Source organism: Callionymus lyra, chromosome 13, assembly GCF_982586985.1.
Source record: "Callionymus lyra chromosome 13, fCalLyr1.hap1.1, whole genome shotgun sequence".
NCBI lineage: Eukaryota > Metazoa > Chordata > Actinopteri > Syngnathiformes > Callionymidae > Callionymus > Callionymus lyra.
In genome coordinates, this window is record NC_141830.1 from 5,209,942 (window position 1) to 5,233,732 (window position 23,791).

At 38.4% G+C, this 23,791-nt stretch overlaps 2 protein-coding genes across 2 annotated transcripts in view; both read left to right on the forward strand.

Annotated features, from left to right (window-relative positions):
- The window catches only part of adcy3a (adenylate cyclase 3a), a 216,899-nt gene that overhangs the window by 133,563 nt on the left and 59,545 nt on the right, over positions 1-23,791 (forward strand). The window lies entirely within an intron of this gene.
- lyplal1 (lysophospholipase like 1) lies at positions 9,991-19,210 on the forward strand. The gene is made up of 5 exons (XM_087806264.1): positions 9,991-10,085; positions 10,368-10,467; positions 13,759-13,928; positions 18,311-18,426; positions 18,506-19,210. Exons 1-5 carry the CDS (start codon positions 10,001-10,003, stop codon positions 18,743-18,745), a joined length of 711 nt encoding a protein of 236 aa, XP_087662390.1. The 5' UTR covers positions 9,991-10,000; the 3' UTR covers positions 18,746-19,210.

A 23,791-nucleotide genomic window follows, 5' to 3' on the forward strand; every position in this document is an offset into this window, starting at 1 on the left:
ACGTTTCTATTTGTTCAGGGTTTTCCTTGATTTTCTGGAACTCCTGTTGTGTTCTCAGTTTTATCTTGATCTTTAAAGTATATACTTTATTGAATATTTTTTGATTGTTTAAGCGCTTTGTGACCCTGGTCTGGAAAATAGCTATATAAATACAAATTACTTACTTACTTACTTACTTTATTAGGGCGTATATGGGTGACCTGCCTACTTTAAAATGTAAGGCATGTACAAGAAGCCTGTTAAACAGTTAAACAACCTCCCAACAACTTCAGGTGAGCATGAATGAAGATAGAAACAAGACATTTACAACCAGTTAGACAGATTCGCATAAGTGGCCTCAAACAGATCAATAACACTAGTGAGTCGAGAAGGATTCTCATATCGTGGCCAATTATGAGGTCATCCCTTGACGCGACTCGGTTAGAGAGGTTTGCAAATAAAGCAGGTAAAAAAAACCTTTCAGATTGGCCAGATGCCTCTGTAGCACAGGCCACTAGAGGGTCCCTCTTATCTTATCTTATTTAAGTGAAGGGGTAAACATGCCATGTTAGGACGTGGATGTGCAAAAGTGCTACTCTACAAAGAAGGGTGAATCATTCTGGCAGGACTTGAGGAGTTGGATAAAATAATTTTTCTACGTGAAACAGTTTGAACAATCTTACGTCTCTGTTTATAACGAAAACATATAATATGTCATATCCAGCAACGCCATCTGGAATGCTAGGGCCGCCATATTCAGTGTTGAAAAACGATTGCAAATAGAGACGAGAAAGTCAAAAAAGGAAATATATATATAGAATTACTGTCATGTCTTGTGATTTTATTGTGAAACACTTCCTGTGTTGCTTCTACTTGTTTGAGTTTGTTTAGAACCTGCGCCTGTTGCTGCACCAGCTGCATCTCTTCAACAATTACTACATCAACTGAAGAGTATAAAGCCAGCAGCAGGCGCCAGATTATAATCTACACTCCATGGTATGTCACGTTTGTATTCTCCTCTGGTTCGAATTTCTTGATTTCCTCTTTTTGTTGTTCTTGGTTCACCTGGTGCCTGTGCCTCGCTTTAAGTTTGACTGTGATATTGACACTGATTCTGGACAATTCTTCGTGGGATTTTGTTAAATTGGTATTTTTAATAAACATTTTTGCCTTTTGATTGGTGATTCCACTCCGAATTGGGGTCCGCATTATTCCTGGACCTCAAACATTTAAATGGGTATATTTACACTTATTTATACGAATAGATGGAAATAAATACACACAGAAATGTGTATATAAATAAGGTAATAGGTATATCCAAATCATTTTCCGGATTTCAAAGAGTGCATCGCAAACACCTTGACTTCTGTACATGATCATGATGATAACACACAACTCCTTGTGGATTCCTTCCTCCTTGTTTTCCTCCCGTCAATTTCACGCTGTGACTGGCCTGGATTTGGTGGATATTAACGATTACTTTGACGGACGGGCGGGAGCTCCTCTCTACAGGAGACAAGTTCACAAGAGCATGAGCACCGAGTTCCTTTCCAGGCCTTAAGCTTGAGAATCTTTTCAGTCACTTTGCAAAAACCTTCACAGCAACATGCTGTGACAATCCAGCTGATTCTGAAACGGTGTAGTGTCGAAGAAATTGTAAATATAATTTCATTATGGGAATGAAATGCGAAGTACTGCGGTTGTCAGTAATCCCAAGAATTGAGGGTTGGTCCCAGCAGCCAAAGACCTCTTTCTTTTGAATATTTTGATAAAAAATAGCATCAAGATGTCAACGGTCAACGTTAATGTCTGCTCCAGGGAATTAGACAAGTGACCTAATAGAGATATTTTTGTTTGAGTAGAGGAATTAATACACTTCACAACAGAGATGAGAAATGCAAAATTAAACAAAATATCAAATGAATATCTTGCTTGATTGAGATTCCTGATTACAAGACAACTGTATGTACTACTACTTAGGTCTGGTTTATGGAAATGCAAATGAGTATGTAATGTGTCCTTGCTTGTCCTCTGCCTCACAGACTTCCTCTGCAATGCTGCCAAACACTATATAGATGAGCCCATCTTCCCTGATGAATTCCCTCATGGTGAGTTCTGTGTAGCTGCGGCTCTTCAGATGAATAAATAGGTGGTGAGCGCAGCATTTGCTCTCTGTCGGATTCATTTTCGGAAGCTTTCAGTCACGATTAGTGCAAACAATTTATGTACCAGAAAAGAAGACATGAATCAACCCTGAGGAGAAATCGGGGATGTGTTTAGTGTAGGCTTAAGATAGTATTTGCTGTAGTCCCTGCCAGTGTGTCAAGACATGTTGCCAAAAATGAATGGATTCATTTGCTTGGGTTTGACTAAGCAGTCATTTGAACTTTTCAGGTTTGGGAGACTCTTGGGGGCATCCAATAGTCTGTCCGTCCATCCATCCATCTATCCCTCCATCCCTATCTCGCCATCCCTCCAAAAACCTTCTCACCTTGCTACCTTCACACCTGTTCTCCTGGACAAACAGTACACCCACCTTCCTTCTCTGCATCATGTCAATCAACTCTATAGCTTTTCCTGTCATCGTCCCAATATTCAAAGTCCCTACTCTCAGTCCGAGACTCTTGCTTTTCCTCCTTTCTGTCTGTTTTTGAACCCACCTTCCTCCTCTCCTCCTTCGAGCCATAGTAGCCAAATTTCATTGTTGCCCTGTAGGTTATCAGCACCAATGGCGGTCGTTGTTGTTAACCCGGGCCTCGACCGTCCGGTATGGAAGTCATGGTTGTTATTCACATATTTGGATTTTACGTCGAATGCCCTTCCTGACACAACCCTCTGCATTTATCCGGGCTTATTCTTAAAAACATATGAGTTGAATTTCTACAAAAAAACATCATCATCGGTAACAAACTCACCCTGGTCCCCCGCATGCATGCAGGTTAAAGTGTTCAAAGCCGGGTCTAATGACCTCCAGACCTACTCTTGAAAACCTACTTGTATCCCAAACATCCTTGTGCCCAAAAAACATGCATAGAGGAGTCTATTCATTCAAGTCAATATAGAGAGGTACTGTGTGGCTAATGACACACACACATGCCTTAACACGTGCACGCATACACATTTATACGCACATGCAGCTTTAAATTTACTGTGAAAAGCTGTTAACAGGACTTTGATTATGCAGCATAAATATACAGGATAAATCATGTGTGTTTGAGGGAATGGGGGGGGGGGGCAAGTTGACTTCTTGCAAATGACAGTAAAACAACATTAGCCTACAAACAAAAATATAACTGTATTTTGCCAAAGTCATATATATCACATTTTTATCCGGTTCTATGGAGGAAAATGGTGACAACTAAAGGTAGGGCATGAGATTTTACCAAAGGGAATGTTTTGTTTTCCGATGAGACTGGAATAGTCAAGTGAGTGATGGCGCCTTTTGTGTTGTAAAGTGAGGGCCCTCTTTCATGGGGGTTTCTCTGATAGGCCCACAACACCTTTAGAGGGTACAGAATGTTATCACAGAACTTGAAGGCTCAGGTGGAGTCCTTTCTCTTCATCCAAAGCCATTGGCTCCCATTCCCCTTGGAGAGATCTCTGAATGCCTGACGGTGGGCCTTCCCTTGTGGTCCCATCTCTCTGAGAAGCCTGAATGTTGAAGGCTTCTTGCAGCCAAATTTTCCAGGACACAGTGAGTTATATTATGTAGACGAGCTTGAGCAAAGCCAACCATAGAATATGTTTTGGTTGCAGGTTAGTGACTGCAATCTCAAAAAGTAGTATTATAATTCAATATGTTCTTGGAAATAGAAGACAATCCGGGTTTCAGAAAGAAACCCACAAAAGCACGGTGAGAACAAAGATCGACCAAAGTTTGCCATATGGCCTTCAAAAGATAAAAAATGGCTAAGGATGTGAGAGACTTTGTTGCCGCCTGCTCAAATGAAAAAGTCCTCCTTTCGGCCTCCTCTATCTACTGCCTGTCCCCAGCGGTCCCTGGTCACACCTCTCCGTGGACTTAGGTTAGGTTAGGTTAGGTAGAATTTTATTGATCCCTCAGGAGGTCTCCTTTCCAATTAGACACAGCAATACAGCAATTATTCATAAAAATAAAAATAACAACAAGAACAAAGAGAAATAAAGAGAAAGAACAAAATGATACAATCTAAGTCTAAAGATAAAGAACATAGATTAAAAAAAAAGACAAAGGATAGGAAGACTAAGATAGAATAGAACATCATGATACTTTTACTCCACTCCTGCCCCCAAACTCAGAATTGTACAATCTAATAGCACAAGGAATGAATGAGTCCTTGAGTCTATTACTTCATCATGGGTTTGCCTCCATCCCAGGGAATGACGGTAATTCTTACTATTGTGGACCAATTCTCCAAGATAGTGAACTTCCTTCCCCTTCAGCCATGGAGACTGCCGACCTTCTCGTGACCCACATGTTCATGGCATCCCTGAGGATGTTGTCTCAGACAGAGGTCCGCAATTCGCTTTGCAAGTGTGGAAGGCATTCTGCAAGACACTGGGCGCCACCTCCAGTCCAACCCCTGGTTATCATCCGCAATCCAATGGAAAGTCCAAGCAAGTGAACCAAGACCTAGAATCTGCCCTCTGACTATCTGCTTGTCAACCTACTGCCTGGAGTATGAACCTGCCGTGGGTCGAATACGCCCACAACTCCCTCACCTCCTCAGCTTCAGGTATGTCCCCTTTCATGGTAAGCGTACAGATACCGGCCTCCACTGTTTGCTTCCAAGCAGAAGGAGGTCACGTACCCTTTGTGATGTCCCACCTACGACGCTGCCACACAATCTGGAGGCATACCAGTGAACAGACGCCGGTCACCTGCCCCAGCCTACAAACCAGGCCAGAAGGTATGGCTATCCATCGAGACCTTCCCCTGCAGGTGGAGTCGAAAAAACTTGTGAGGGATTTCTACAGGGAGTTTCCACGGAAAGCTGGTAAGGCACCAGGTGGTGCCATTGGAGTAGGGGTACTGTCATGATTCAGTTCTTTTTATCTTATTTTGTAGGCCTTGTTTACATTTGTCAAAACACAACACAACACAACGACAGAGGCGGGAAACACCGGCTGTAGGCAATGTCACAATCAGTGCTGAGTGAAGCCTAAATCCCTGACGTCCCGTGAACTCAGCGCCAGCAAATCAAGTTTCCAAACCTTGTAACGCAGTTTGTTTCTCCGGATATTGTTGGATCTATCGTTTTCCTTTTTCTATGGACATTCCAGGCTTTGCCTGCGCCTTATTTTCCCTTGTAAGGTCTTGTTTCTTTTTTTATTCAGTTCCTTTCTTCTCGTTTTTAGAACCAGTGACTCTCTGCATCCTGCCCCCCGCCTCTGTTCCTGTGTTTGTTTGGAACGACTACGTTTCGGATTTACCGTTTTTTGTGAAGACTTTTCTGTTGGCTTTTTGTGATTTTCATTAAAAGACTGAAAGAAGACGTTTCACTTCTGGGATTGGGTCGACCGCTTCCTGATCATCACAACATGTTTGTCGCAAATCTGCAAGTTGACCCTGAGAAGTGGTTTTGCTAATATAATGTCAAAAAAATCGACTTCTCAAGATTGTTTTTAACTTCTTGAGATCTTTTTCTTTACTTCTTAATATATATTTTTTAACTTCTTGAAATCTTTAATAGCCTACTGGGATCTTTTTTCTTCTTTTTCAATGTGCCTTTAGGGGCTCCATATTGCGCCAACTGTCACAAGTTCAAATTTGGGTCAAGGGAGAACAAAATGTAAACAGGAGTATCTTTTTATAAAGCAGGGGTGTTCTCATGTCTAAATCATGGGCACATTTTTCCTCAATCATTCTTCCAGGATAGATTTAGTGGTTTTATAGGGTCTATTTGGTAAACTGAAACTGCACTGTATCATATGTTGTCCCTGCTGACCTTTGTGCTGAGATGTCTGTTTCTCATTTCCCAGTACGAGGAGCATACGATATATCCCTCCACTTAACAGTGAAGACTGGGAATAAAATGATATTGCCAGAAAATTATTTGGCCTGCAGAGGGAATTCCTGTAAATCCAAAGCTTCTGCTCTCATGCTGTAGGTGGACAGAATCCGTGATCATATATAGAACAAAGGAAAGGTGGGTGACATTGAGTTGAGCAGTGGCAGCCTGTACTGTGTTCTACTCTCTTATCTCCTGGTTTCAAAGCTGTTCATTTTTTCATGTTTTTTTCTATGCATTTAATCTGTACGCTCTTCTACACTTTTCCAGTAACCTGACTTCTAATTTTAGTTTTTTTTCGATCTTTATTTGCCTAAACAGGTACATCTCAAAAAATAAGAATATCATGAAAAAGTTCAATATTTTTTTTTAGTACTCATTTCATCTTGGTATCTCTACTAAGCTTGTCAGCAGAAGGAAGCATGAAGTTCTCTAAGATTTCCCGGTAGATGGTTGTGTTGACTGTGCACGTGAGAAAACACACCAACACCAGCAGATGACATGGCTTCACAAATCCTCACCGACTGTGGAAACTTCACACCGGACTTCAAGCAACATGGATTCTGTGCCTCTCCACTCTTGCTCCAGACCCTGGGACCTTGGTGAGGATTTGTGGAGCCATGTCATCTGCTGGTGTTGGTCCACTGTGTTTCCTCAAGTGCACAGTCTTCAACACAACCATCTACCAGAAAATTTTAGAGGAGGATGAGAGACATCAGAACCAACAATGACCTGAAGGCTGCTATCAAAGCAACCTGAGCTTCCATTACACCTGAGCAGTGTCACCTGCTGATGCTTCCACTGCCGCATTGATGCAGTAATTCATGCAAACGGAGGCCCAACCAAGTATTGAGTGCATGGAAATTAACATACTTTTCAGAAGCCTTTTTTTTAATATTTTTTTTCCATTGGTCTTATGTAATATTCTAATTTTCTGAGACACTCAATTTTGGGTTTTCATTATTTTTAAGCCACTGACCAGAAACTGTTTCCTTCAACTGAGAAAAATCTCTGAACTTGGGAAAATGTTGTCGGAACATGATCTGGAGCTTGTAATCCATGCGTTTGTTTCTTCTCGTCTGGACTATTGTAACAGTTTGTTTTCATGTCTTAACAAGAAGGATCTGTCTCGTCTGCAGTTGATTCAGAACTCTGCAGCGAGAATTCTGACCCGCTCTAGTAGAAGAACTCACATTTCTCCGATCCTTAAAACTCTTCACTGGCTTCCAGTTTCTTTCAGGATCAACTTCAAAATTCTGGTTCTTACTTTCAGAGCTATTCATGGTCAGACCTTCCATCAGTGATCTGATCCAGCCTTACACCCCAGCTCGGGCTCTAAGGTCTGTGGATCAGAATCTACTTATGGTTCCATGCACACGGCTCAGGACCAGAGGAGAGAAATCTTTTCAGGCTGTTGCTCCTAAGCTTTGGAACGATCTTCTCTCTCTTTACGCTTGATGGATCTACTGACTCCTTTAAGAAACATCTTAAGACGTTTCTATTTGTTCAGGCTTTTCCTTGAATTTCTCGAACTCCTGTGTTGTTCTCAGTATTATCTTGATCTTTAAAGTATATACTTTATTGAATATTGTTTTGATTGTTTAAGCGCTTTGTGACCCTGGTCTGGAAAAGCGCTATATAAATAAATATTACTTACTTACTTACTTACAATTATCAGGGGTAGGCGACGGTCCCAGTCCCTTTGATCCCTTTCCCTCCAAACATCACCTCTTCCATCTTATACAGTTACTAATACTATCAAGTTCTTTTATTGTCAAATATGCATGGATTAATACATACAGCATAAATGAAATTGTGGTTCTCTCTGACCCACGATGCAAAACATGAATACAGTTGAAAGGACATTAAGACATTCAAGAAAAAACTTAAAAAAAAACTTAAATAATCAACTAATAAACAGAATAAAAACAAAAAACAAAGTTAATACACAGGAATTGTAAGCAAAGGTGAGAGTGATGGTAGGACAGGGAGTTGAGTCTGCTGACATTAACATTGTAGATGACTGCTTCTGAAGTTATTTTAGAAAATCATTTTTATCTTCATTAGATTTTTTATCATAACTAATGACAATGTATTTAAGCTGAGTGCGCCATTCCGATCTTTCAAGGACGCAAAAGAGGAACAATAAAATCCCATAAGGTTCACAAAGTAAAGGTTTAATATATTTTGTTCTAGATGAGATGAATGAGGTTTATGTGAAAAGGAAAACATAGTAATACAAAGAAACAATCTTGCATATTTCCTTTTTTTCCTTTTACAGAAATCAGGAAAACTGAGCACACGTTAATGCATGATGTCATGAGGCAGTAGCCTCTTGAACTCTATAACCATTCTCCGTAATGAAACATAAAACAAGTGATCTTGTTTTCACAACATGATCAGCTACACTTTTTTTTTTCGCTTTTTAAGCTTCATAGAAAAAAACCTCATGGCTGGTGTAATTAGAGTGGGTTCAGAAATAGAACGCTCTTTGTGTGGTCATCTGAGAGCAAAGATGGAGAGAATAAACAGACTCCAGTACAAGACTTGTTGGTTTTAAACAAGATAAGCTGCTCGACTGACAGACCCACACATTCCATCTGCTCTTCACAGAAGTGTAACTTAGCAGGAATAAACCGTTGAATAAAATATTTGGCTTATAAGGGAACTAATGTGCATACTTTTTTCTTTTGGGATATAAAAATCATTTAGTGAACATTTTCAAGTGACCCTCCAAATACTCCTCCCTCCTAATCCCTCTGGTAATGTTACACAGATGGAAGCAATTCCTCAATAAAACACCTACCACCTGCTTATAAGCTCTGCAGTTCTATAAGTGACAGTGACCTCGCATCACTCTCTGGATCGACGGTTTCTAATAGAGTATTTCTTATGTTTATTTTGTTCACTTTCTTCTGTGAGTACTTTATTTTTTAAGATTTTGGACCGAGCATCTGTTGACCTCTTTGTTTATGCTCTCAGTTGTTATCCTGTAAATATTCTCTCTCCATATATTGTTTAATAACCACCTTTTTTTTTCAGATTGCTCGCTTGTTTTATTTCATTCTCATCGATGCAGTTTTAGCTTTTTGACTCTTTTTAACTTAGCTGGGTTTTTTTCATGTGTCTAATGAAATTGTTAAACTTATCATACAAATAGTCGTTTTACTCATTTTAAACATCTGAGATCCCTCTGTCAAAAGAACTGGGTATTTACAACCATCCATTAAGTATTCCTATGACTGCTCTGCTCTTTAAATGATCAAAATATACATTTATATATAAGTATTTAGAGAGTCTTAACATTCTCATTCTTAACATTCATTCTTAACGAGCTTGAACAAAACGAAATAATTATTATATTAATAATTTACCGTAAATAAATGTTTTGTTATTATTTAAAACAACAACCACACATGTCTACTCTCAGACTATTTTGCTGTTTTATTTTTTAAATATATTACAATGCCTTAAACACAAAACCACCTGACGCTAGTGCATGAGACGCTGTGGTGTCTACAGAAGTTTTTTTTGCAAATCAGTTTAAATCCTTCCCTGTTTATTCTGCAATCCAGCACCTGATGACTCGTTGATGGATTATGGCTTTTATTTATTTATTTAATATATATCTCAATGTAAGAAAATGTAATATCTTTGACAAAGACAGAGGTGTGACCCCCTTTTCTTCACCTTCAAACACACTTCCTTGACACTTAAGAAATGTCTGTCCATGAAGTCTGTGCTTTTTTTTTCCAGTGCAATTGACTTCAATAGGACTGTAGATTCAAAATAAACGTTTCTATCATTTATTTTTCTAATAAGCAGAATGTCATCAAAATGTACACATAAGATTGTTTAAATGTTTTTAACATTTTTAAGTTTCAATTATATAATGTGTTTTTCTGTCGGATAAAACATGTGAAATGAGAAGCGTTCACAACTTTTAATAACTAACACCAAATATGACGTCAGTTCGACAACAGCCAATCATAGTCACTGTCCAATGGAATGCGGAAGTCAACACGCCAGACATGGCCGCCGCTCAGAAGCTCCAGAGATGCGTTGTGTCTCCGACAGGAAAACACACCGCTTCAGTCATCTTTCTGCACGGTTCAGGTGCTTTTCTTGCTTTTAAAAAACACCCGTAGTTGCTGCTCTGGTTAACCATTTATTTGAAACCTATACTCGGCTTTTTTGCTATCTCTAGTTTAACTGAGAGTTTATCTAACACGTGTGACTGTATTTATTTAAATATGTATTTAAACTGGAGCTAAATCGAACTCTTGTAAAACGTTTTTTTAATTCAATGTTATGGCTGGTTTTTAAACCTATACACCGTATTATTATGAAAGTCGTCGTTGCAAGTTTAAACCTATTAATATGTTTGTTATTATTCAGGAGACACTGGTCGAGGACTGAGGTCATGGGTTCGAGATGTGATTCCAAATGGTCTGACCTTCAAACACGTAAAAGTTATTTACCCAACAGCTCCATCCAGGTACAGTGACACATGTGCTTCATAAATCCTGAAATGGTTAAATAACAATACAATGCAATACAGTAGAAACAAACAAACATTGTATTTGATAAAGACATGTCTCTAGTTCAACACTTCAGAAAACTGAACAGAAACTGTTTCCTTCAACTGAGAAAAATCTCTAAACTTAGGAAAATGTTGTCGGAACATGATCTGGATCTTATTATCCATGTGTTTGTTTCTTCTCGTCTGGACTATTGTAACAGTTTGTTTTCATGGCTTAACAAGAAGGATGTGTCTCGCCTGCAGTTGATACAAAACTCTGCAGCAAGAATTCTGAGCCGCTCTAGTAGAAGAACTCACATTTCTCTGATCCTTAAAACTCTTCACTGGCTTTCAGTTTCTTTCAGGATCAACTTCAAAATTCTGGTTCTTACTTTCAGATCTATTCATGGTCAGGCTCCTCCTTACATCAGTGATCTGATCCAGACTTACACCCCAGCTCGGGCTCTGAGGTCTGTGGATCAGAATCTACTGATGGTTCCTGAACACGGTTCAGGACCAGAGGAGAGAAATCCTTCCAGACTGTTGCTCCTAAGCTTTGGAACGATCTTCTCTCTCTCTGTGTGTTTGATGATCTACTGACTCCTTCAAGAAACATCTTAAGATGTTTCTATTTGTTCAGGCTTTTCCTTGATTTTCTGGAACTCCTGTGTTGTTCTCAGTATTATCTTGATCTTTAAATTATATACTTTTTTGAGTATTGTTTTGATTGTTTAAGCGCTTTGTGACCCTGGTCTGGAAAAGCGCCATATAAATAAATATTACTTACTTACTTACTTACTTACTTACTTACAAAGGTACAGCATAACACAAAATGAGAAAAACAAACAAATGTACAATAGTTATGTTTAAAAACCGAACCATTATCAAGAATGTTTCATATATTCCACAATGAATATGTTATATATTTATAATTATATATTTCTTAGAAAGAATTCAAGGGTTCAGAAAGGTTTTTATTTTTATTTTTTAGAAATCAAGACAAAAAACATTAAAAAAAAACAACAAGAAAACATAATAATGAGAGGTTTTAATCAGTAAGTATACATTGTAACAACATACAAATAGAATGCTAATTGCTAGGAGAAATAATGTTGCCATATCCAACAATATTTGAATGTTTTTCCTGTCAGTTCATATCCAATTAACTCCATGTAAAGTAATTTCAAATCATTTTATAAACCACATATCAAATCTTCTTATAAAAATGTTCCATTTGTTGTGAGCAACCATAATTATAGCTGTCCAAAGAGGAGATGTATTTCTGCCCAAAACTTCACGATTCTACAGCAGAACTAAAACATGTGAGCCAAAGTACTCTATGATTGATTACCCACAGATGTGTATTGTGGATGTTGATTGATAAAACAATAGTTTTACTCTTGAGTAATGCTGTTTGTGTGGGACCTTGTATCGCATCAATTGATGGCTGGAGTTTATAGATCAAGTGTGGATGGTATCGAGACATTAGTTCCTAAATCATTTTAGCCAAGAGCTCCTCTGACAGTCAGTAGGTGGAGCCACATCAACAAAGTTCACAGACAGAGCAACCAGGTTTGGTTATTAGATGTGACTCAAACTTCAAAATTCAAGATTTATTCTTTACAAAGTTCTTTATTCATAGAATGGTGAAAGAGATCTGATGTTTGTAAGGAAAACTTCTGCTGCAGTTCAGCAAATGATGCAAAGATATTGTCAATATACAACAGAAATGAGTCGTTTTTTCTTCCGTGCTTAGAAACCAAATCCAGTTTTGAGGAGTTAAATAAATGATAATGAGAAATTTGGGGCAAACAAAAGATTTTATTCAACCTCAAATAATAATATAATCATTTTTATGGCATTGACTTTACCGTTGGATTATCATAACATAGTTTAAATCATTTAGAAAATATAATAATGTATTTACTATAGTTCCTTGATACTTTATTTGGTCAGTTACCTTTACTTTTCGATCACTCAAAAGCAGTCGGTCAATCCATTACTTGGTGGCATTAATTTGCTCTTCTGACAGATCACGGTGTATCAGGACAAAATACCAGAACGTTGACAACATGTACTTCCATTACAAGTACTTTTCCTCTCCGAAATGCAGTAAATCCTTCATCAGGTTTTCCCCGTGTGTGAAATCTCGGCAAACAAGAGGTTACAAGAGCACTTTATTTTGTGATAATGGCTTAACTCCTCCTCGGCTGTAATCTTGCCCCACTTTGTTTATACAACGAGTCCCTTTGAGGTGGAGACTTCCAGTATTTATGAAGCTGTATGACAGACCCCTGATGCTTGACCAATCACAGCAGAGTGGGTGTGGTTATGGTAAACAAGGTTTAATCTCCAGTGGGAGCGTTTTATACAAACAGACACAAACTGATGTGTACAATAGACGTAAAGTAAGTAGAGTATATAAGTAATTAGTATTTATATAGCGCTGTTCCAGACCAGGGTGACAAAGCGCTTAAACAATCAAAACAATATTCAATAAAGTATATACTTTAAAGGTCAAGATAAAACTGATAACACAACAGGAGTTCCAGAAAATCAAGGAAAAGCCTGAACAAATAAAAATGTCTTAAGATGTTTCTTAAAGGAGTCAGTAGATCCATCAAGTGCAAAGAGAGAGGAAGATCGTTAAGATCAATTTAAGAAACTCTCAAATAAACACATTAGTTTCCTTTTAACAAGTCACAATCATTCAAAAATGAATATCTCCGGGAAATAAAACTGGTCAGATCAAGGATATATTATAGTCAATTTGTGTTTGTTTAATCAATTAGCTTAAATATCTATATATATATATAAGTTCACAGTTTTCAGGCGCTGTTGCTCTATATGATGATGGGTCAGTTTTTAATGGGGTTTTTTGGGGGTTTTTTTTCAACAACATTGAAATATTTGCGCCATACAATGAACTTGGTAGTCTTTTGTTTCTGATGTTTTATTCAATTATTATCATAGCCACATCTTCTGCATAAGCTTAAAAAAACTAAATGCAGTATCTACCTTACCTTACCTGGCCCTCAGTATTAGGTTCATCCTGTGCTTTGTCATTTATTTCTGAAAGTTGAATTGTCCTGAGAAAGTCATTAGTTTCAGTCTCATTCATTCATTATATTAAAAGCTTAATAACATATGTTTAAAACAATCTTTTATTTATTCATTTCTTTATTTGTATGTCTTCAAAACAAACATGTGAATCAAAACATATCAACTTATTTTCTCATGAATATGTCCGTTCTCGTTGTCCAACAGGCCGTACACTCCCATGCGCGGAGCTCGCTCGACCGTCTGGTTCGACCGTCTCAAGATATCTCACGACTGTCCGGAGCACCTGGAGTCCATCGAGGACATGTGCGGGACTCTAGGGTCGGTCATTCAGGAGGAGGTCAAAGCTGGAATCAACAAAAATAGGATCATCATCGGTATGTTATTCCTTTCCTCAGAATATAACATTTCAGGCCACGTTCGTCAAGCCAAGAGAACAGTTACTTTTGGAACCAAATACTATCGTCCAACTCCAATGTAAAGAAAATATGTTTAAACAAAGCAATCTTTTTTTGGATTAAAAAAAAAAGAACGTGATTTTTTAACATTACTGATGTTTTTAATACCAATTTGAAGAAAACAATTTTTATATTGGAGGAAAAATCCATCAGGAGAAGTTTGAACGTTTGATGGTTTGGACATATAGAGATAAGAGAGGGCACAAGTTGAAATGGAGATATCAGGGGAAAGATTCTGATGACAATAAATCAGGGTTCATGGATGCAAAGGACATCAAGAACACAGCAAAGAGGAATATTGAAGCTAGTTTAAGGTGAAGAAGAAAAACCCTCAGTTTCCTTTCAGTCATCAAACAATATCTGTTTCCGCGATTTGTATCTCAGGATTTATTATGTCTTCTTGCTCAATATATTCCTCTTATCGAGCTTGAACGTTTATATCACAGACTGACACATACATGGCTCATCTTGTGACGGACGAATATCAGAGGATGAGGGGTGATGAGCCTCTTAAAGCAGTGGCAGGAACCCTGAAGAAGCCGTTACATTAGGAGGAACGAAGAGAGGGGTGAGGATCAGACGGGGGGCTCCGAAGACTTGGTGTTAAAGGCAGAAAAAGGGCCCCTTAATTCTGGAGAAAGTGAGTGCAAAAACACATGCTCCTGGGAAAGTGCTGAAATATTATCTTACTAAATCATAACATGCTGTCATTAACTATAAATACATGGCAGAGCTGCAGAAATGCACTGCAGGCTCCCAGAGTTAGCTTTTCCCAGCCCACGGGCTGACAAGCTCCAGAACTTTCCATGGAAAAGGTTGCTGAGGAGATATGGCTCCAGCAGACCTGCTCAGGTCATTATGACACATGTTCCATTTGATGTTGATAACGTGGGAAATGAATTTCCTTCTTTTATTTTTTTCCAGATTTCAACATGGAAAACTTAATTCTAGACATTTCATTTCAATCGTATTTAATTACCACTACAGAGAAGTAGTTTAGCAGTATATTGAAAATAATTATCCAGGAGTTGTGAATGATTTAAGGGAAACTGATGTAACTTTAAACAAGACACTTGGAGTAAATAAAAGTACGTAGAAGCGTCTCGAAAACAAGATCAATGTGAAAATCAATGGGTCTCGTTCATGAAACCTGACCAGAGTGAATAAGTAAGTAAGTAATATTTATTTATATAGCGCTTTTCGAGACCAGGGTCACAAAGCGCTTAAACAATCAAAACAATATTCAAAAAAGTATATACTTTAAAGATCAAGATAAAACTGAGAACAACACAGGAGTTCGAGAAATTCAAGGAAAAGCCTGAACAAATAGAAACGTCTTAAGATGTTTCTTAAAGGAGTCAGTAGATCCATCAAGCGCAAAGAGAGAGAAGATCGTTCCAAAGCTTAGGAGCAACAGCCTGAAAAGATTTCTCTCCTCTGGTCCTGAACCGTGTTCAGGAACCATCAGTAGATTCTGATCCACAGACCTCAGAGCCCGAGCTGGGGTGTAAGTCTGGATCAGATCAGTGATGTAAGGAGGAGCCTGACCATGAATAGATCTGAAAGTAAGAACCAGAATTTTAAAGTTGATCCTGAAAGAAACTGGAAGCCAGTGAAGAGTTTTAAGGATCTGAGAAATGTGAGTTCTTCTACTAGAGCGGCTCAGAATTCTGGCTGCAGAGTTCATAACAAGTTGTTGATGAAGAAGCATATATTGTACATCAACATCTTTTTTACTCTGCACTAGCATCTCCGATGTTTCTATCAGTGATGACATGAGTCCAAATCATCTTTCAATGTCTAAGTCTTTAGTCTTTACACCTGAGAACACATTCCTTTCAAGTCTTTTGAGGTCAGGTTTTAATTAACTTTTAAATAACTCAAAAGTGAAAACTAAAAACTTGTATAAACACCAAACACACTCCTCCACTTTTGTCCAGACATTCATGTGTAACGGTTTATGCAAACCATTTCTCACACAAGAGAATCTTTTGTCACTGCCAGGACCAAACAGTCTCCAAGATCTGGGCTCAGATCCTAGTCGTAATAATGATCCGACACAACAACATGGACTGTTTGATGGGAGGACGGTGTCTTGCACAAAAACACATTTGTCAATCACTGATGATATAGTCTTGAGCTGAATCAGATCAAGGGATGTGGTCTTAACCTTTTCTGGTGCGTCATATGTCATTGAGGGATCCAGTCAGTTGATAGTTGTTTGGTTATTTTAAAACATAAAAGCCTCTGTTTAAAAGATGTGGAAGAAAGTATGTTCAGGGTATCAGAATCAGAATCAGAATCCTTTTATTGTCCCGCAAGGGGAAATTCGGTTTAACAACAGCAATATACCAAAAAATAAAACACCCAGAAATAAAATATTAAAAAGAAAAGAAAAAAACTAAATAGAATAGAAAATAAATCTGCACTATATTATATACACAATCATATTTACAAAAATAACAAGAAAGTTGCAGTTAAATAATTATCTTGGTGTTTTCTTGTTGTGGAGTCTGATGGCAGCAGGGAGGAAGGACCTGCGGTACCTCTCCCTCACACACCTGGGATGGAGCATCCTATCATTGATGGAGCTCCTCAATGCCCTCAGTGTGTGCTGGAGAGGGTGAGATAAGTTCTTCCTCGTGGAGGCCAGCTTGCTCTGTATCCTCCTCCCAGACACTTCCTCCACAGGATCCAGGGGGCGCCCTAGGACGTAACCGGCCTTCTTAATAAGGCTGTCCAGTTTAGCCCTATCCTTTGCTGTCATGCTGTAATGCTGTAAGAAGCAACAGACCAGTGTCTCAGTAGGAGGGAGAGATAATCGGCATTTCTTGGCTCTATAAACAGAAAAAAAATGAGGGTTTCTCAGTGTTATCTTGACCTTTAAAGTATATACTTTATTGAATATTGTTTTGATTGTTTAAGCGCTTTGTGACCCTGGTCTGGAAAAGCGCTCTATAAATAAAAAATGACTTACTTACTTACGTAATATAGTTTAAATTAGCTGCTAAATGAAAGTTTGCAACAGATGCACACACACACACATGGATTTTTACTGTGCAGCTATTTAATCATGAGTTAATGTTTTTGAGAGTGCGTTATCTTTGTTCTTTTGTGTACTAGTGGCTGCAGTTGATGATTGACTTGTCTGTAGTCGTCATGTCAGATCTGCAGCCACATTGACAAATATAAAACCTCTGATTTAATTTACAAAAAAATCATGATCAAAGCTCATACACTGTATAAGTGTAAATCTGTTTTCTGCTCTCTAAGGTCACATGCTTTTGGGTAGTGACTTGAAAAACCCACTTCCGGACCAGAGGAGAGAAATCCTTTCTGGCTGTTGCCTAAACTTTGGAACAATCTTCCTCTCTCTCTGCGTTTGATGGAGTCTAGTCACTCTTTTAAGAAACATCTTAAGACTTTCTTATTTGTGCAGGGTTTTTCTTAATTTTCTGAGACTCTTTTAAAGCATGTATTTCAACTTTGTATTATTTTGGTTATTTAAGTGCTTTGTGACCCTGGTCTGAGAAAAGGGGCTTCACAAATAAAAATAAATCTAATTAACCTAATTAATTAGTTTCCTCCAGCGGACTTTCCAGAAGTTTTTTTTACAACCCAGGAAAGACACTGGGTATCTTGTAAGGGCTGGAGGAAATATATGTGTATCAATGTGAAAGATACTTTATTAATCTCCATAGAGAAATCTCACAGAGAAATATTACTCTGCCTGTATGACAATAAGATGATGATGATACTGAGAAGTGTTTTGATTATCTGCAGGCTTATGTACAACTGTTAGAAGAGAATGAGAAACTTTTATGGCCAATGTGGTTTTGTGTGGTGGCGTTACATAGATAGATGGACTTGATCAATCCCTCTGGTGATCTCCATCGGGAAATTATACATATAATCCTATTAAAGGTTATATATTAATAAAAGACGCCAAAAAATATAATTAGTATAAGTATAAGTAAGTTAATAATGGCTTTATCTTAAGACGTTTTTATTTGTTCAGGCTTTTCCTTGATTTTCTGGAACTCCTGTTGTGTTATCAGTTTTATCTTGATCTTTAAAGTATATACTTTATTGAATATTGTTTTGATTGTTTAAGCGCTTTGTGACCCTGGTCTGGAAAAGCGCTATATAAGTAAAAATTACTTACTTACTTACTTTATTATGTTGTAATGTATGTAAAGAAATCACAGAACGGAAGGTTTTGTTGATTTCAAGTAGAAGATTTAAGGTGAAGGAGAGTGATATACATTTTGAACCCGAGCTTTGCTTTGCTCTGCCAACAGGTGGTTTCTCGATGGGTGGAGCCATGGCGCTTCACCTGGTGTGTCGGCACCATCCAGATGTTGCCGGTGTTTTTGCGTTGTCCAGCTTTCTCAACAAGGACTCCGTGGCTTTCCAGGTACCAGCAGGTGCTACTGATGCGAAGCGACGATGCCACTGTACTTGACATGTTCTTCTGGATCCTCGTCACACTGTAGGCAGTAGAGAGCCACATCCAGAAAGGACACGTCATGCCAGAGTTGCTTCAGATCCACGGGACCAAAGACGACCTGGTGCTTCACCAGTGGGGGCTGGACACAGAAGCAGGGCTGAGGGAAGTCGGGATGACCACCGTGTTCCATTCAATACCAGGTCTGCATCACCAGCTGTCCCAGCAGGAGCTGGAGATTTTGCAAGACTGGATCCTTTGCCGGCTCCCTGACGATCCCTCATCATGAACTTGTTTCTTCTTCAGCCACAAATAACATCAATGTGTCTCAATTTAGGTAAGGTAAGGTTAGGTAGTACTTTATTGATCCCTCAGGAGGTCTCCTTCGGGAAATTGTTTTTTTCCAATTAGACACAGCAATACAGCAATTATTTTATAAATGATAAATACAAATAATATAAGGACAAGAACAAAGAGAAATAAAGAGATGTTAATGTTTATTTTGTTGACTTTCTTTTGTGAGTACTTTATTTTTTTTCTGTCCTAAGATAGTTTTTCGACCGATTTTTCATGAAAAAATAAATACAAATAAAATAAGAACACATGTTTATATGTATGAGGTCAAATGTGTACTTTCTTTATAAAATAATGAAATATCATTTAAAAAAAAAGTTAAATTGTCCCAGCCAGACCACATGAGATGTTTATTGTTATTGTGAAAAAAAATATTGAAATAAAGTTTTATTTTGTTATCTTTAGGTCTCCTGGATCTAGTTTATCGTGCCATGTTATAAAGACTGAGCTTTGAGGGACATGACTGAGATAAACCACTAGCTGGCAGTATAATGTGCAGTGACGTGTATGTACTGTTTAGTTGATTCATTTTAATCAGCATGCTATATTATACGATATTACCTACATGTCACCACAGAAGGCTAGTGCTGTGTCTCAAATCGTATACTTGCGTACTCAAAGTTAGTATTTTTAGTGTGTAAGTGCCTCTCAATTCTTAGTATGCGAAATTTAGTGCTCCATACACACTAAATTGACACTAAAACGCCCACAAAACTGAGTATGGTTCGATTGGACACTATCTACACTAAACAGCTCCATCTTAGTGACGTTTTAAACAGAAGTTACATCATATATAAATGAATATATATTCATATACTTACAGGTGTATTTTCAGCAGCAGTAGAAGGATAAACACGTCTTCGCTGCTGATACCAGCTTAAATATCTCGTGAATATTTCGATTCTCATATTTTTTCTTTATTTCTTCTTCCAAACTTGCAAAACGTGCTGCCAGCAGGTGGCGATAGTGTTCCTACAGCTGGTTGCAACCATCGTTAAATAGTAGTAGAAGAAGAAGCTGTTGCGTCATTTCCTGTTAGTGTGTAGCAGCAGAGTTTGATTTGAGACATACTATCTGTGGAGGATTAGTTACTAGTTAGTACCTACACTATCCTGATGCATACTAACTTCTAGTGTACTAAGAGAAGTATGTGATTTGAGACATACTATCTGTGGAGGATTAGTTACTAGTTAGTACGTACACTATCCTGATGCATACTAACTTCTAGTATACTAAGAGAAGTATGCGATTTGAGACACAGCATGGGTGACATAAGATCGGTGCACTGGAACAAGAACACTGTAACCCGATCAAGTTCAAGATCACGTCATCGACGGATGATCTCAGTCCAACATATAACGAAGGACAAAAGGCTGTTTAAATCCAGTTGGGGCTTCAGAACTTATGCAACATCCTGTTCTCAACATCAGCGCGGAAGTATTAACCTACAGCATCTGTTTTTATCCTTCAACTCTGGGCTGTCTCTACTCCCAGACTTTGATGCAGGCCAAACGGGGAAGGGGGCGAGAGGGGGTTCTGCTATCAAAGAGGGGGGGAGGGGGAACCTTCCAGGAAAAGATCTTTGTCGGGCAAATTCCTCGCTCTCTGATCACTGGAGGTGTTCGACGGCAGGACTAGAGGGTTGTGTTCACTCTACTGAAGGAGTAAACAAGGGATGTGTTAGTGGAGGCAGTTCGCTGAGGAGGTGAAGGCAAAGCCAGAGCAAACACGAGAGAGCTCAGGTTTTTTGGTTCTGGCCCCAAATCTCTGATTCCTTTCAGTTATGTGTGAAAGAATGCTGGTGTTGATCGGCCAACAGTTACCCTCTCACCCCAAATCCCCATTGGCCGAGCTGGCATACCTCGTCCACGTCTTTCAAAGCCTTGCTTCTCTGTCCATCCAGGAGATGGAATACATTATTAAACAACCTCCTCAATCTTCTGCGTGATCATCTGAAGGAAACATTTGTCGAAAATGATTTAAAGGGGAATTTTTTTTATGATGTCTTATCAGTTGCTTCAGTCTTAATGTGTAATTTTCAATTCCATGGTGTACTTTGTGCAACCAAACTGAATCCTTTTTGAAGGTTGAGGAATTGCACCCCCTATTGGTGGAATGATGCTACACATGTCGTTGGTGTCAGGGGGAAGGAATGCTACTTTGGACTAGTTGTGGACTGAAAACTCTTGAATACTTTTGACTGCCAGTTTCCACAGTGCGGTAATTTCCACGTGGAATGAGTCCAGAATGGTCGACGGTACATGAGGAGTTCCCAGCCGACGGAGCAGCTGAGAGTCTGAGTCGATTAATAATATAATATAATAATAATGGAGAGTCAGTTTATACTGTGTCTACATGGAATTACCTGACAGGTGTTTTAACTACAACTTTATGTTTGATCTCCTATTAGTGAAGGGATGTGACACGTGCCAGGAAATGACTGAAACATTAATCCATTAAATAAGTATATCAGTGACACCGCAACATTAATATGAATCGATTTCATTTTTTTAATTGTTGTATTTATCTTTTATAAGCATTGATTTTTTTGTACTTTTGCTGGCGCTGACTTGAGAAAGAGAGCAAGTTAGGGTTGAATGTTTTTTATTGAAATATTTATAATTCCAGTATTAAAAAAAAAAGTTTTTGTTTTCTACACACAGTTTGATATTGTAATTCAAATAATTGTATTTATTATTTTTCATTTATTTGTAGCCTTAAGAATTCAATATAAAATACCACCAGACGATACCAAAAAAGCTACTGTCAGCCAATCATGCGATGCGTAGACAATTACAATTTTCAATTTAGGTATTTTCCTGACAAAGTCAACTTTTTTTTTTACATCTGATGTCTCAAAAAATCTCTTATATTACTTGTCATGTTTATCTATGGTTTATGGTATCAAAGGATATAAACAGAACCAATGGTTTATATGTTAAGTACACTTGTAAATACTCCTCGTCTCTCAAATTCTCCTGGACCTGAAGGCTGAGCCTCAGGGGATCGACATCTAGAACCTGGGAAATATTCAGCTTCTCTGGGGGTTTTAGCAAAACAGAAAACAGTATTTAATGAGGCATAATTAGAAATTCAAGCTCAGAGTCTGCACGTAATTATACGCTTTTTTTCTTAAAAGAAACAGTTTGAAGATCTCAAGTCACCTTAACTAGTAGTTTGGAGAGGTTTATACAATCGGTTTGATCTACCAGATTCTTCGGTAACGTCCTCGTTTCACAGTGAAAACTTAATCACTTTTGATAATTGTAATGACTTCTTATGACACTAAGTGTGTTTTGAAATGTTAAGTAGAATAAACTCACAATTACATCACTCACAAGTCAGATTGTAGCACCTAAATCACTAGAAATGACAATTGTGTCTTAACTTCTCAAGTATTTAATATTTACTTCCACTGGAATGTTTTCTCTTCGACTGTTCTTTTCTTCCTCTCCACCCAAGTAACCTCCTGCTGACAGGAAGCCCCAGAGATGTTGCTAGTGCTGATCTGAGAGCAGGGAACAAGTCACCACTAATAGCGGAGACCACCCTGATGTTCAAAGGCAGTCTCGCTCGTTTTTCAATGTTCTTTGCTAAGCTTTTAAAAAAAATCAGCAAATGCCAGCTTTCAATAAGATGTCATCAAAACATTTCTATCGCTCCTCCCTCCCCTGAAACACAATCAAAAGTCGCCCTCTTCGCTCTGTCTTCTCCCACTTTCCTCTAAATTACACCCCGTCACCCCCATTCCAACACCATCTCCAGGGGAACCCTGTCGACCAGCAGCTTTCAATCATTAAACCTGCTCTTGAGCTGAGCTCATCACTGCTCACAAACTTCAGCCTTCTTTGGCTGCCAGAAGACGGTTTAATAGACACGAGCGTTAGTTTAACGAGGCCTTTAAGCTGAGCCAGGCTTGTGCACCAAATAAACTACATTCACTGGAGTGCAGAAGTAAAACAAAGCAAATATATGACTCGTTTTCAGGTTTGTTTTCAGAGTAAGTAAGTAAGTAAGTAATATTTATTTATATGGCGCTTTTCCAGACCAGGGTCACAAAGCGCTTAAACAATCGAAACAATACTCAAGAAAGTATATACTTTAAAGATCAAGATAATACTGAGAACAACACAGGAGTTCCAGAAAATCAAGGAAAAGCCTGAACAAATATAAACGTCTTAAGATGTTTCTTGAAGGAGTCAGTAGATCATCAAACACAGATGTTTCTTGAAGGAGTCAGTAGATCATCAAACACAGATGTTTCTTAAAGGAGTCAGTAGATCATCAAACACAGATGTTTCTTGAAGGAGTCAGTAGATCATCAAACACAGATGTTTCTTGAAGGAGTCAGTAGATCATCAAACACAGATGTTTCTTGAAGGAGTCAGTAGATCATCAAACACAGAGAGAGAGAAGATCGTTCCAAAGCTTAGGAGCAACAGTCTGGAAGGATTTCTCTCCTCTGGTCCTGAACCGTGTTCAGGAACCATCAGTAGATTCTGATCCACAGACCTCAGAGCCCGAGCTGGGGTGTAAGGCTGGATCAGATCATGAAGGTCTGACCATGAATAGATCTGAAAGTAAGAACCAGAATTTTAAAGTTGATCCTGAAAGAAACTGGAAGCCAGTGAAGAGTTTTAAGGATCGGAGAAATGTGAGTTCTTCTACTAGAGTGGGTTAGAATTCTCATTAGTATTAGTATTAGAGTCATTAGTATCAACATTTAAAACATATTAGAAATTATATGTTCTCCCTTTCCATGTTTCCTAACTTATCTACTGTCCTTTATTATGATACCTGTCCATCTACACTAAAATGAAACCGAAACATGCACCAACTGGGAAAAAAAAGAAAGAAAAATATTTAAAAACCAGAAATGCAGGAGACAAGGCTACGACTGGAGACGGTTCTCACACCAACAAACAGTTCTTATTATTTCTGCCTCTTAATCGTACTTTATAATTAACTGAACACAATTTTT

Bases quoted from the DNA above. Each gene is read 5' to 3' on its own strand.
- lyplal1 (XM_087806264.1), top strand. From the start codon at position 10,001: ATGGCCGCCGCTCAGAAGCTCCAGAGATGCGTTGTGTCTCCGACAGGA. The intron at 10,468-13,758 runs GTACAGTGACAC...GTTGTCCAACAG, and splicing joins TACCCAACAGCTCCATCCAG to GCCGTACACTCCCATGCGCG. The intron at 18,427-18,505 runs GTACCAGCAGGT...GTCACACTGTAG, and splicing joins AGGACTCCGTGGCTTTCCAG to GCAGTAGAGAGCCACATCCA.